Here is a 15457-nt window from a genome sequence, read left to right as displayed (position 1 = left end):
TCCCGGTCTCATCACTCTAGTCTTGGAGGAAATGGAGACGTCCCCCATGGCATTCATCGCAGCTCATGGCAGCTACACAGCAGTCAGTGGAGGCAGTGGTGCTGATGGCAGCAACGCATTACCACCATATGGCATGCCACAGACAGACCCAAGGATGGGATGGTACCAACATTACGGCAGCCATTTTGTTGTTCCAAACTTGGGGTGAGGAGCCATTTATTTGCTGCTTCTTCTTCTTCTTCTTCTTCTTCTTCTTCTTCTTCTTCTTCTTCTTCTTCTCCTCCTTCTTCTTCTTCTTCTACTTGTTATTATTATTATTATTATTATTATTATTATTATTATTATTATTATTATTATTATTATTATTATTATCATCATCATCATCATTACCATTATTATTATTATCATTATTATTATTATTATTAACATCATTATTATATTTTTGCAATATTCCTTTACTGCTAGTGTGGAGTAGAGTTTGTAGATAAGGCTTTTATTGCATAGCTGTTTGTTACATTTTTGTTCTGGCCTAGTGAGATCACAATATTATGACACTGTATCTGAAGATTTCATTTCTGTTTTTCAAATGATGTTACAATCTGTCAATGCATCATGTAAGAAACTACTAAATGATTTACAGATCTTTACAGAGAACCTGTGTGTAGGAAAAATTGCCTCAAAGACTGTTCTTAGGAAGAAAGTTTGCTTTGCATGATGTATTTAACTGTACACGAGCCTCTTTCATATGAAGGAAAGGGCAGCAAATGGGTTGAAGAATGATAGCTGAATAACTGCGTATGTTCATATTTTGAGGTTTTTATTATGTTTATGGCTCTTTAATTATTTTTTAAAGCCACTTTTAAGTGGTTTGCAGCCTTTTATTACTAAACTGTCAATCATAACTCTCAGGGAATAATTTTCCAACTAAAATTTGATTAGCAATTTCTGCTGATGAACAATATTTCAAATGGTATCCCATACACTTCTGTGGAAGAAAACTGCTACACAAAAGCTAGTTTGCATAGCAGTGGTCTAAAAATGCATAGCAAATTGCGATGCGATACCAGGAAAATTTTTTCCTGACTCTGGAAGGACAAACTGCAGATCTGTTTTACCATGTGACTGGTTAAAAAACACAACAGCAACCCAATGCAGTATGTGTGCTATGTTACTGAGATGCAAGAGGCTCTTGCTCTGTTTTTTTGTTTGTTTGTTTGTTTGTGTGCATGTTTGTTTTATCATCTGTAAGCAAAATTATCTTCAGGATGTTGAATGTCTATGTTGATTCACTACACTTTAATTTCTTAATTATTAATTTCATAGAGCTTCTGGAGCTGATGAGGCCCACCTTGTGACTGCTAACCTATCCATGAATGGCCATAATTATGGAGTGGGTAAGTCTACCAAACCTTATCCTGTATTTTTTTTACTTCCGCCAAGGGAGGAGGAGGTTAAGTGATCATTGGTGTTGGTTTGTCTGTTTGCAAAATAACTCAAAAAGTTGTGTACGGATTAAAATGAAACTTGCATAAGGAGTCAATATTGAAACAAGGAACACCTCATTCAATTTTGGTAGTGATCCGGAAATTTTCATGGATTTTTGAAGGATTTTTTATCACCTGGCATATAAGGTCAACGAACTTGGGGTTCAAGCTGCTTGTACTGGAGGTTTACATATGCACACTAAAGCGCGTGCTCTGCTTCGGCAAGGTGCCGTGCAATAATGTAAACAAAAGGTTTTTATTTTGGGATATTGCATGAGTTGCTGCCTTGGCGGAGGTCTGTTCTCTCTGAGTGCTTTTCTAGTTTTTTTGTATTTTTTTGTATTTTTTTTTTTTACTCTTCTGAGACAAGGACTCAATTGAACTTCCAATCCTTACTATGCATTTATTTTGTTTTGTTTTGATTGTTTACTACTCTTCTTAGCAAAAGGGTCAATGGAGCTATTGTGATTGCTTCTAATTTGTTGTGCATCATTCTATGTGGCATTAGAGTTGTACAAATAATGTAGATAGTCCCCATTGGGGCCTGGGGTGGGACTCACCACTCCAACTGCATGAATTTCAAATATTTTTTTTCACAATCTAGAGGTAGTACAACCTTGTTGTATTGCATTTAAATGCTTTGAGAAGTAAAGAATATGTTTGTGTTAGTGGTAGGGATTGAGCACCTAAGAGGTATCTTTAAACAAGTTGGAATGGCCCAATAGGCAAAATAAACATTTAATGAGGTGATCATGATCAGATTTTAACAAACATATAGAATGCAGAGCAGATGTAAAGATGCAAAGTTAGACTGCCCAGAAGCAGTGAACCTCAAATATTCAAAGTTTTGATAATAACATTAATGCTATGCAAGTCACATACACAGTAAAAAAACAAACAAAAAGAGAAGTATTTTATGTAGGTATCCATATACAGTTGTTCATGGCATTTCAATGATTGAAGTGATGACTAAAATGTGACTTTTTGTTTAGCTGAATATGAAACTTGCATTTAAACGAGCCTTTGAGATTCTTAGGTCAGTTCTGATGGCATTATTTGAAGACTCAATTCACAGTATCATAATATATGGTATTTGTCAACACTCCACCTGTGACAGTAGGTCAGAGATGTACAAATTCTGGAGAGAATTGATTAACAGTGCAGTGCACATAATTTGATTTAGGGAATGATGTGATAACCCATTGACTATTTATCACTCTGCCAGGCTCCTGCCATGGGGTACATGTTGCCTCCCCCTTAACTGCCGATGGAACCTTTTGGGCTGCTAAGGTGAGAGGTCACGACCAAGAAGTCAAATTCAGGAGGCTCATGCAAGAAATTGGGTAAGTGTGAGGAATTTGTCAGTATATGGTGTGCAGTAGTCAGTCGAGTGCGTGTCAGGGTTGACAAAGCAGCCAAAAAAGTATTGATTGTGTCCATCTGATATAATACTGTGCGCAATTCCTGAAGACATGATATATATATATATATATATGTTGCGAATTCACGTATTGGCTCCAATACAACGAAGAATCAAGAAACTCATTCTTTATTGGCAAAATAATGCATTACTAGTTTATTTCTTGATTCTTCGTTATATAAATATATATATATATCCCCCCCCCCATTCTTTGTCTTGTAAGTCTTTTTCCTCTTCTGTTTTGATACTTGTGAAAGTATTTCTGAAAAATGTATTTATTTGACGAAAGAAATGTATTTGTTTCAAATTCTGCTTAACTGTCTTTGCATAACAAAAAGAAAGTACCAAGTATGTGTTCTGTGCCATAATGTAAAAAGCACTCAATTATGCAGGTTATGAAATGAATAGATAGCACAAAACAAGATCTTCCAATAATCTGTAGTTGTGTGTGCTTAGTGTTCACTTTTCACGATAAAGCCTGCAGAAGTTTTTACTTCACTATATAGAGGTAGCACATATTTCTGTGTTAGTGATTTGGCATAATTTGTCCTACAATATATACCAAGACTATAATCATCATGATATTCATAGGTAGCAATGTGTATGATTAAGCTGTGTTGTTAACATTTAAAACCTGTTGTGCAGTGCCCCATCTGATCCTCTGTCAATGGACCAGCTACACCGTGGAAAGCTGGTGTGTGCCTTCCCACCTGAGATGGGTCACTGGTGTCGTGGCAGAGTGGAGGAAATTTCAAAAGACATGGTATGTCCGTCATATGCTCAATGAGATATATTGTATGACCATCATTCGAATCTGCACATGATTTTTTTTTATTCTTTTGCAGATGATTACAGACAGCAGTAATTGTTGACCAGTCATCTCCACGTAATTATGTTTACTCCCTACTCTGTTCTCTTACAGATGTATTTGTGCAAAAATCATCATGTTCTGTTCAAGTCTCTCCTTGTTTCTTTGTAAATGGAATCTATGATATGAATATTCTTACTTTAAATTGTGCAAGCATAAGGAGGGATGACTGAAGTTCTCTGTATTGAAGATCACTGTCTGCGTTTCTTATTCATTAAAGGGATGGTATAGTTTTGGTTTAGATGGGAATTCTGGTTTCAATTTTTTTTTTCAAGATAATTAAAACCACTTATATGAAATATCAGAGAATATACAATTCTAGAAGGAGTGAAAACTTTATTTGATGAAAATCGGTTTTGAAATGGCTGAGATATTAAAAAACAGAAGGTCCTAATAAAGGGTGGGACCCACTTTTTGTTGGACCACTTTGTTGTACTTTGTTTTACGAAGGGCGGTTTAAGGTTAACGGCTTTATTTGGAGAGCTTACGACTTGGGAACGTTTTTTGACATAATTGAATGAAGATACCTCCAATACTCTCCTCCAGGTGTACGTAAGACTCAGTGACTTTGGGTCAGCCGTCTCTCTAGACTCTACGCAGCTCAAGTCAATGGACATCAGCCACACAAACATGTCTTTCCAGGTGAGTTTCATAAGCTGATGCAATGATGTTAGTGATTGTAGATAATATACTGGTATTACCAATGACCATGTCTTTTGAATGGCAGCTAGGGCCTTCAAATAACACCTGGGGAATACCCTAGTTTAATTGATTGATGGGCACTACCAAAAAAAAAAAGTTTCCATTTGTCCAGGTTTTGAGTTTTTTGATTTGTTTTGTTTTGTTTTTGTCATAGTAGTGCATGTTTTTGGTAATGTTTGATACTTGCTTTTAGCCCTGCATCTTGTGATACAAATTTTTACAATATCAAGAGTCAGGGATCAAGAACATGAAAACTTCTAGTCCTGCCATATTCCTAATATTTTGATATACTTATGTATACATCTCCTCATTTAACAGCGATATTGACAAGATCTAACAATTGCATACTGATAAGCTGTTATTTTTGCGTACAGATATTTTGGGGAATGAGAAGGTCACAGACATTTTGGCGAGATGTTGCTTTCTTGATTTTGACACCGAGGCTATCAGGTGTGCACTGATGCCAGTCAGTTTTAGATATTTTCACACGTTGTTAAATTTGTGATCCAACAGTGATTCATGAAATTTGTGAAAATGAAACCCTTGCGAAAATAACAGCTTATGCAGTAGCTTTTTGTAATGTTAGACATAAAGCTGCTCTCAGTGCCCTAAGCTGACACATGATATATATAGTTTGTTACAATCACCAGTTCATTGTTTTATGTCAAGAATTACAATACTTTATCATTCTTTCTCAGTTAGGGTAATAAAAGAAGAACGGTGAAGGATATGATATCTGTACAAGTCTTCAGTCATGATGTCATGATATATTTGTCAGTGTGAAGAGCCTATTAACTGTGTGACAAATCTGTAATTAAGATCATGCAAGCATGTCTACAGGATGGATGCTGACTGTAAAGGAAAACTTTCAAGCTTTTAGTTCCAGAGGAGTCTAGATGTATGTGCAGATGACATTTCCAATAAATTAGCACGCTTTCGTGGGAATGTGGATCAAACCACAGCAATCTTTGTACCCTGCCATTGTGTGTTAAATCTTACCCAAAACATAGAAAGTTCTGAAATTGACATAGACCTGTCCACATGGCCCACCAGGCTCTTGTAGGCAGAGGGGGCAAAGAAAAAAAAAATCACATTCAAGAAGAGCTGGTTCCTGACTGATGTTAACCCGTTAAGGACAGGCATATTTTGCTATAACACACATTTCCCAGAGACACCTGCCTGAATATACTCGGGACTCGTCCTTAAAGGGTTAAAGACCCTATAGTGTGGGGAAACAAGAGTGGTCTGATTGAATTGACCTTCATTTGCTGCCCATCGGGGTTACATTCGAAACCACGGATAGCACCCATCAGCCACATGTTAGCAAATATGTGTATCAAAGTGCACGCTCATCAGTAACTATTCACTCCAGTCAAGATTCTTTGGCTGTGTGTGTACTCACACAGAGATCAGCCATAAAGCTGCACACAATTCATTACAATTATTCTGGAATGTACCCGAACTGGATCCACCTTCCAACTTCATAAATCCCCAAAATATGGGATCATTAAGGTCATGGCAGTAGACAAGTATGGTGGATGCTGAATTGTTTGCGTTGTCTTTGTACAGGCGTTGGAATGCACCCTGGCAAAGGAAAACCTGACAAGTTTCTCAGAGAGCTCTCGGCAACTCTTCCACTACCTGACTGTAGGAAAGAATGCTACAGCAAAAGTGGTAAGGATCAGTGCTATACATTGCATTTTATGATTAAAAAATCCTGTGTACAATGCATACTGAAAGGTACAGTGACTTTCTTGCATATATCATGTATCTTGGGACAAATAAGCTTTGCTCCCCATTCCAACCCCAAAGAAATAAATATACACACCCTACAATGTGACAAACATCCCTAACAAATGTCTGTATTTTAATGGCTGTTGTTTAATTGTCGATATAATCACGTGAATGATAGTGTCTTGATGTTGCAGGTGCTTCACACCTCTTTTCCTATTCTTTTTTTTTTCTTCCTTTTTTGATATATTTGATAATCTGCTTCCATGTGATGTGGATTTGATTCATCAGCTCTGGAGTGTTCCAGAATTTATATTGCTTGATTAGTGTAGTCAACTCTGGGAATTATTTTCACGTTATGTTGCATATCTTAAAACTGCATGACAGAAGGGAGATTATTACTTGCAGGTTAAGTGTATAACAAGTCAAAAACTTGAAATAATTGCCACTATTATCACCTGAAAGACTTGAAGGGTACGCCAAACTATGAATAAATCGGGAAAGCCTGCTATGGAATTTTGAATTGTGGTGTTTGGGACAGCAAGAAGCAAGTCTGATATTTGAACACCTACTGTCTGCTGTTTGCATACCCAGGCCACGAAGGTCAAGATCTCAGGACAAATTTTTGCCTCTGTCTTGGTCTTGTCTCCTTTTTATATTTCCTGTAAAGGATTAAACTATAATGGCCAACTGTCAATACTGCCCAAATATCAGTACTATGCACAGTTCATGAACAACAGCAAGAAAAATCAAATCAAATTATGCAGGACATGATAATGACAGATAGATTCATGGACAGGTTTTTTTTTTTCTTCTTATTTTTTTTCATGATGTTTTTAATGTCACTGAACATGTTCAGGATGTGAATGTTAGGACAGGCTAACAGGTGACAGGTCAAAGTGCAAGGGTCAAATAAATGAGAACTGGAAAAGACATGTTGACATCTGATTTTTTCATTAATGTTTACAAGTCATGAATTACCTCCCGCTGATTATTTTATAGGATGCAGCATCAGATGTTTTAGTATCTGTCACTCTCTATGTGACTGGTGAGAGTGGTGAAGTGGTTGACGTCTTTGCAGAACTGGCGAAAAATGGTATGTCCTTCAAATTCTCCATTAAGTAGTAAACAAAAATCCAAAACCTATATATCAAAGTGGTAACTAGCAACAGATAAACACGAGATGAAATGTATATGCCTGTATATGCCTAAAATATTTCGCATTGTTTTTACTTTCACGAATTTCGCGAGTCTGGTACTATTTTCACATTTAAAAACACATGAAAATATCAATTCTGATCCCGTCATAATTGTGATGTGCATGCATACATTTCTCCGTCCAGTCCTGTACTCCACAATCATGACTTTAACTCGTGAAGTTGTCGGGAAGTCCAAATTCGCGAAATATTAGACATGCTAAATATATGTCGTATACATTAGGCAAAACTTCTGAATATCTGTTGGATTCGCTGTCATCACAAATTCAAAGATGTAAGTATAAGAAAGAGTTTGCTGTGTTATTGAATGTGACTTGTACACAAGATGTAATTGTAAATACAAGTGGAGTGGCTGATAGTGCTTAGCTTATCTTGTTCAGCCACTGTTCAAATGGTGCCAAATATTATTTTGTGTTCAACAGAAGACGCAGTGAAGGCCGAGAAAGCCAAGCAAGAAAGTGCTGTGCCACCTCAGGGGTAAGTGAAGCTGATATGTTTCTGTCAAACTTTGTATCAGTACAATGTTTCTGTTTGAAAACACAGAGGTATCTTATATCCTTGTCATTTGACTGTGATGACAACTTTTGAATAAGATGATACAAGGCGATGTATCATGCTGTGGAGTTACAGGTGAATGGTATGGACCTCAAGTGCAATTTAATTGAATGAAATTCACGTAGACTATGTGACAGACCATTTTTGTTGTTGTTGAATAGAAATAATGTCTTTCTCTTCATTTCCGAGAGTACATATGTTTGAGGTGTCCAAAGTGCTATGTTTCAATTTTATGTTCATGGCTAATGCAACACACTACATTAAAGTTCTATGATGTGATCACTTAGTTTCCAGGGGATGGAAACTCCAAAGGGATATTGGTAATTACCTGTAGATGTATCAAGATGTTATTATTAGGTAGAATGGGTCCTCCTTGATGTCAAGGAGTCTGAATGAAATCACCCCTGATATCAGATGAACTTACAAAGTTGTGAGTCTTAAAATAATCTATTTCATTGCTGTAGACATTGTATACACATGCACCTGGCCCCATATTGAGTCGGTGTGCAGCGCACAATGCTGGCTTGCACAAATTACAAACCATTTGAAAATATCACCCACCCATATGTGGAGGACCATTCAGGTGAAATCTTGGATTTTACCTGATGTAAGTAATGTGGTAATATTGATGGAAGTAGGGAAACAGAGACCATTTTATTTGGTATTGATTGATTGATTGTATTTATATTTGATTTTGTTCTCTAATTGTTATTTTGTTGCAGAAATCTGAGCAATAGCCAACCCAAACCAGCTCCTAAAGCAGGCTTTTCGTCATTTTTGAAGGAAGTCTACAGGTATCAATGAAAGTGTAGATCTTTGAGTTTGGTTTTATTTTGGTATCCATGACAATCATTTGTGATCAATGTATTAGTCATTAGACCATAGAAAGATTGTTAGAGGATATTGGCACTACTAGCTTCATGATCTTATTGATAAGCTTTATGCACTTCAGTGATATTTTTGTTGTGTGTAACATTGATCTGTTTGTTTTAATGAATAGTTGCTTGTTATTTGTAGCAAATTGCAGCACTTCACTATTTGATATCTGACAAAACTTTTGTGGATGAGATTTTATGAACTGTTTGAGCTGTTTTAGTACGAGTTAAAATCAATCATAAGTTCAATTCAACTGACATTAGGGACAATTTTGAGGTCAATTAGTCCTTAGAAGTTGGGAACTGTTTCACCAAGCCATTTGGGAACAATATCTTGCACCCATCTTGCCATGCTCTAGATTACATCAACAATGTCCATGTATCATTCCCAACCAGATCTGATCTGAATCTGTCCTTACTATAGGTTCATGTTTGGCTTGATATTACTTGTTTCCCATGTGAATGAAAAAGGGCCTTGGAGTTGTCAAAATTTGAGATAACTTCTCTGGTTTCTTACATCTTTCAGGAAATCACCACCCTTTGTTGCTGATGTGGAGAGAGACTTTGCAGCTCTGATTAATGATGTGAATGAGGTAATCAAAGTTGTCATAAACATGTTGCTGTAGCAATGTACGATGTCATGACAGAAACATCCTTGTAGGAGAAACTGTGTGGCAACACTGCAATAAGTTCTCATATTTTGGAACGCTAACTTGTGAGAGCAAGCTATTTGATATGATTCTTCATTAAAGTGATAGGTATTTTGATAAATGTAACATATTTCTACCATTTATTGTATGGTAAGCCTCAAGATTTATCCAGTGGATTAAAGTTGTTGTTGTTTTTTTTTCTGATATCTTGGAAGTCCTGAATAGTGCAACTAGTCTTTGAGATTATTATGTGCTGTATGAATGCAAGTTATTATTATTATTATTATCATTATTATTATTATCAGTATTATCATTATTATTATTATTATTATTATTATTATTATTATTATTATTATTATTATTATTATTATTATTATTGTTATTATTATTATTATTATTATTATTATTATTATTATTATTATTATTATTAATATTATTATTATTATTATTATGATCATCAATAATAAAATTGATACTTTCACCCAAGTCCAAACAGAGCAGCCAGACGTTCTCCTTCCCTCCAATGTCCCGAGAGCAGCGTGCATTCATCCATGAGCTGGCAGAGAGCTACCTGCTGTCGTCAGACAGTCACGACCAGGACGCCGCACGCCACGTCACTGTCATGGCAATCAGGTCAGAGCTTAACCGATTCCCTGCAAGATTCTCAAATTTTTTTATAGGCATTACACAGGACCCAGCAGGCTGCAGTATGCATTGGGTTAATGCCTTCCACACTGTTTGGATGCCATGTGGGATTCCTTAATCAGTGGACTGCTTCTCCATAGTCCTTTCTTTACAAGTCATATGGGAATTTTCCAGATGATTCTTGTCAAGTGTAATGATTCTTGTAAAGTAAGCATGAATAGCAGGTGATGTGGAAGCAACCTAAAGAAGATCACAAGGTTATTTCAAGAAATCATGCCACATTGAAATGAAAAATACAGGCTTACACCACTTCTTTTTGTCTGTCATCCTTGTATGTTTTATAGCAGATTGTGATTAGACAAGAACCTTTTTTTTTGCTGCTGCCAGACATTCTTAAAGATGTCACTTATTTGATGCTAATAAACATGTGATTATCTCAGATCTGCATGTTGTTAAGTTTGATATGAATTTGAACAGAAAATATGCATTAAGAGTTTTCTATTTTTTTTTTTTTACACATTCCTACTGTTTTAATGTTTGTGTGTATACAGAGGACAGAGCTTTGTGCCATCCCCTACCCTTACAGATGTGTGTCAGAATGAACCCAGGAGTGGTCCACCAGGACTTATGGATGATCCAGTAAAGTAAGAGAAAAAAAAGCAAAGCAAAAGCTAGGCTGTACTGTATTTAGTTTTTAGTCTTTTCTTTTGAAGACAGTGCCTTTGCAATATTTGACAGAAAGTTTTAAAACTTATGAATTCGTTATGCCAAACTGCTTTCTTAGCAGTCTCACTGACAAAGTTATGGACATGCTTAGCCGAAAGCCTGGTAAGAAGGCTGTGTGTATTGACTGCTGAAAATTATTTGATGCCAATTGTAGACTAATGTTATGATACTGGACATCTATCTCATGTGTCATGTGTCATGACGTCACCATGTTAGTTTTGCCATTTTTTATGCCTCTGCCACAAAGTGGTACCGAAGGCATTATGTTTTCAGGTTGTCCGTCCTTCCGTCCGTCCGTCCATCCGTCCGTCCGTCCATCATCAATTTTGAGGACAGCGTAACTAAAAAACTGCTTGAGCTGTCCTAACAAAACTTGGCATGTATATGTATGAGGGAGTGAAGTTGTGCCGATCAACTTTTGGGCAGATGCTCAAGGTTAAAGGTCAAGTTCAAATGCTGTAAATTTCACTATTTCCCCCATATCTATGCAATGACTAAAGGTATTTTCTTGAAACTTAGTTTATACTTGTACTACCCAATGAGATTCTCTGGTTAGAGTTTTGGGTCATGAGGTCAAAGGTCAAGTGAAAATGATAAAAATTCACTTTTTTCCTCCATATCTCGTAAATCATCCAAGGTATCTTCATGGAACATACTACATATTCCTGTAATGACTGGCAGTGATTATCCAGGGAATTTTGGGGTCATGGGGTCAAAGGTCATGGGGGTAAAAGTTCATGGTCAACTCTTCAAAATTTCACCTTTTCCCTCATATTTATGCAATGCCTGCAGGATTTTTGTTCCGAAACTTGGTGTATACTTCTATTACCCAATTACTTCTATTACAATAGAGTTGTGTTCTTACATAGGAAACTTCAAAATGCTGCATAATTTTGAAGTCTGACAAGCTTTGTGTAACCGTAACATAAGATTAAACCATGGCATACATTGTTATGTACTTTTGTCAACCAACAACATTTCACCTAATCTATAAGTTGTGGTTGAGGCAAGCATCTTAGACATTGTATACACAGAATGGTTTTATTGATGAAATGCATCCTGATACCATTATTCCACTTTGTGAAGCATGACCGTTGAGAGATATTCCCCCATTATGGTGTGTTTTCCGTTCTCAAACTAGCGAGCGAGATAACCGCTACATGGGAGGCAATGTCCGGGAGGATACCAAATGCTGCTATCACTGTGGGGAGATGGGCCATAGGAAGTCCAACTGCCCCAGGATGACGAGGGGAAGGGACCGAGGCAAGCAGCCATCCTGGTGGGGTGGTGACGGAGGCAGGAAGGTGGGTAGAAAGACCTCGAGCAATCTATCATACTTGGTTTCCAGTTATTGAGGAGTCTAGATTTTTTTAAATGGTCAAATTGGTCCACTTTTCCCCCTACGAAGTCATCTTGAGTAAGTATAAGATAAGGGCAATCGTAATCAAGGTCTTATTCTCAAGTCCTTGTCCAGAAATGTTTTTAGCATTAATATTGGAACAGAAAAAACCATGAGTGAAATGATTCAAATAGTATACGTATATCAGGATTAAGAAATAATAATTTTACCACTTTAATGAGCAAATGATACAAAAAGTTTTAATGTTGGGAGTACACACTGATATCAGGTTTTCTTCAGTGGTCATTCAATTTGCAATGGGTCTTGTAGATACTGTAGTAACAATATCAGATTGGTATAGAGCAACCAGTAGATCGAAATGCAAAACCAGACCAAACAAAAACAAATAGTAGTCATGATATGTAAGGTTTAAGAGAGTTGATCACTTGTGTAAAATTTGTCCAAAAATAAATACATCATGATAAGATCATAATGGTTTAAGCCAAAAGAATTTGTTACCATCCACAGTTTACCCTCTGTAAAGTGGAAATTTGAAATCGAATCGAAAATAATTTGTGCATTGTATTGTCTTTACTAACAGTAAAGTTATTCAGTGTGATTGAGCTTCAACTGCAGCAAGGTTTAGTGTAAGAAAAAAATAAATGATGTCAGGTAAACTTAATTTTGGACTCGTCTCCTTTAAGCCTGGTATTCAAAAGTAATGTCCTGATTTGCGATTTTCAAATTTTCCATAATTTTGAGCTTTCTTTTGATATTTTTATTTTGATTTGTACATCATTGCTAAACAAGCTACCACTGAAATGATACAAGATCCAGATTTCCAATGTTTGGAGAAAATAGAATATTTGCAGAAGTAAGCATCATATTGTTGCTGGGATGACAACACCTTGTATCTCAAATTTTGATGGCAATCACTTTAAAAAAAAAAATCAATTCTCAGATAATTAAGTAAGTAATGTCCTGTCCAAATCCTAACTGTCTTACCCCAAGAATAGAGCCACCATGAAACCGACATGTCAAAGGAAAGGTGGTCCCATTTGTTATAGTGTTTTAGCTGCCCTGCTTTTTTTTTTCTCTCTCTCTCTCCTGAACAGTTTGACATTTTAGAGGTATGAGGTTTTATCACCCCAGCAGCGATATAGAAAATTTTGTGTCTAAAATACCATCATATGGTAATTTTATGTGTGTTATACATCATATGGTGATTTTATGTCTGAAATACATTGTATGGTAATTTTATGTGTGTTATAAATCATATGGTGATTTTATGTCTGAAATACATTGTATGGTAATTTTCTGTCTGAACTACATCGTATGGTAATTTTATGTCTGAAATACATCGTATGGTAATTTGATTTCGGACATACATTGCATGGTAATTTTTTGTCTGAAATACATCGTATGGTAATTTTATGTCTCTCAAATTGTAGGGTCGTAAAGGAGGTGGAGGCGGTGGTGGAAGACGGAACTAAGGACACACTGAAGCAGCAGCCAGCAATTGTTTGACCACTGTGTTCTGGCAAGCTGAGTTACCTCCCATACACTCACATGATATGTTGAAAGAGGATTGTTGGATATATTCTTTCTCATATGCCAGAAAAGGGTGTCCGGTACAGGGAAAGAAGAGAGATATGGAAACTTCATGCTCAATTCTAATACCGCACAAAGCACAACTTCTGGCATTGTTACATAAGGAAGTCACTTTTTTTCTTTGTGAAAATGTGGGTTCTGTCTATACTTGTATGATATTTAGATGTTTTTCTATATATTTCTTGTCATTGAACCTTTGCATGAATTACTTTAGTTGACGAGCACCACTTTTTGTTGGCCTTCTTGGTGACACAGAGAAAAAAAAAATGTATGTGCAATTGTCAACGATGTTGAAGACAATACAAGAGCTTAAATCATACCTATGATATGTATTAGCTGACTTTCTATGCCTTTGTCGTGTTTATTTGGTGGATTTCTACCTATTTGATGCACTGTTATCTGTAGGACCACTATACACAAGGCTATACACACTCTGAAAGTTACTTAACTTGATGTTGTTCAACTTGAGCTCAAGAATAAAAGTGGAAATATTTATTATAGGACGTTGGCTGGTGATGCCACATCCTTTATCATCAAACCAACAGCTTGTGAAGAGTGAGCAACGTGTTATTGCAGAATCTCGATGAATCAGAACGTCCGATGCTTGTATAAGGAATTAACAAGAAGTAGCATGAGGTTTTCTTTCAGGTTTGTAAAAATATACTTAAATTGAAGCTTATCCCTCCATGATTTTGCTGTGAATGCATGAGTGGAGTCCAAATCAGAATCAACTGATAAACTCACAAAGCACTCAGAGAGTGCAGACCTCCGCCACGCAGCTCATTTCCACCCAGAGACTCATATACTAAAAATGGCTCTATTTCCCAATGATAAGAGTCCTTTCCAGCGTCTCTATTTTTAAAAACTTCTTGCTGTGTCTCAAAAGCATAATCAGTGCTTATATGCACACCTCAAGCATGAATTCCCTTTTTTGTTACCCTATTTCCCAATGATGAAGAATCCTAAAAATTCAAAAATTGATTCTTGGAGCCAGATGGTGATGCGGATCACTATCAAAATTTAATCATCTATTCCTTAATGTCATCAACTTTTCCTGAAAATTGAATCCAAACCTGTTCATAACTTTTTGAGTTATTTTGCAAACAGAAAAATGAACAAACAGACAGACAAACCAACACCAACAAAAACATGACCTCCTTGGCAGAGGTAATAAGTCTATCTGCTTTCTGTAGTCCTGTGGGATTCAACTCTTGTTATGAAACTTACTTTGGGTGTATTTGGGAGCTACCTACCCACATGTAGTCAGGTACTTTCTAGCTATTTTTATTCATTTATTTATTTTTTTGAAATACCACAATGTCATTCATCCTAAAGCTGTCCTGTGGAAGTGAAGCAGACTTACAGCATTAACCCAGGAAGGATGTGTTGAAGCTGGTAGGTAATGGACCAAGTGGTGAGGGTTGTAAAGACATTGAATGTTTGTAGCTGAAATCAGTTCTTCATACCATCAAGGAGCCACAAAAGTCCCCTACTCTGTGATGAGATATCAACAGAGCATAATTATCTGTGACATGTCGGGTAGTCTAAGATGTGTCAACACCTTGAGAAAGTCAGGGGTTATGTCATTTTTATTTAGTTTGTTTGTTCTGGTTTTTAAACAAGCACATAGATTT

General features: G+C 36.4%; 1 protein-coding gene across 1 annotated transcript in view; it reads left to right on the top strand.

The window, feature by feature from the left end:
• Nucleotides 1–13848, top strand: part of LOC139736053 (uncharacterized) — a 37544-nt gene extending 23696 nt beyond the window's left edge. The window contains exons 16-29 of the mRNA XM_071646801.1: nucleotides 21–204; nucleotides 1324–1394; nucleotides 2710–2827; nucleotides 3550–3667; nucleotides 4319–4414; nucleotides 6044–6148; nucleotides 7208–7301; nucleotides 7845–7899; nucleotides 8700–8771; nucleotides 9379–9445; nucleotides 9990–10135; nucleotides 10699–10791; nucleotides 12015–12177; nucleotides 13664–13848. Of these exons, the coding sequence (XP_071502902.1) occupies nucleotides 21–204; nucleotides 1324–1394; nucleotides 2710–2827; nucleotides 3550–3667; nucleotides 4319–4414; nucleotides 6044–6148; nucleotides 7208–7301; nucleotides 7845–7899; nucleotides 8700–8771; nucleotides 9379–9445; nucleotides 9990–10135; nucleotides 10699–10791; nucleotides 12015–12177; nucleotides 13664–13705 (1424 nt within the window). The 3' untranslated portion in view covers nucleotides 13706–13848. The remainder of the gene's footprint in view (nucleotides 1–20; nucleotides 205–1323; nucleotides 1395–2709; nucleotides 2828–3549; nucleotides 3668–4318; nucleotides 4415–6043; nucleotides 6149–7207; nucleotides 7302–7844; nucleotides 7900–8699; nucleotides 8772–9378; nucleotides 9446–9989; nucleotides 10136–10698; nucleotides 10792–12014; nucleotides 12178–13663) is intronic.
• The last annotated feature ends 1609 nt before the right edge of the window (nucleotides 13849–15457 follow it).

The sequence above is a fragment of the Diadema antillarum genome, unplaced genomic scaffold (assembly GCF_040938485.1).
Source record: "Diadema antillarum isolate AM-2024a unplaced genomic scaffold, OU_Dant_1.0 seq00000620_RagTag, whole genome shotgun sequence".
NCBI classification, from domain to species: domain Eukaryota; kingdom Metazoa; phylum Echinodermata; class Echinoidea; order Diadematoida; family Diadematidae; genus Diadema; species Diadema antillarum.
The sequence above is the reverse complement of the archived record's forward strand: the minus strand, read 5'-3'. Positions and strand labels throughout refer to the sequence as shown.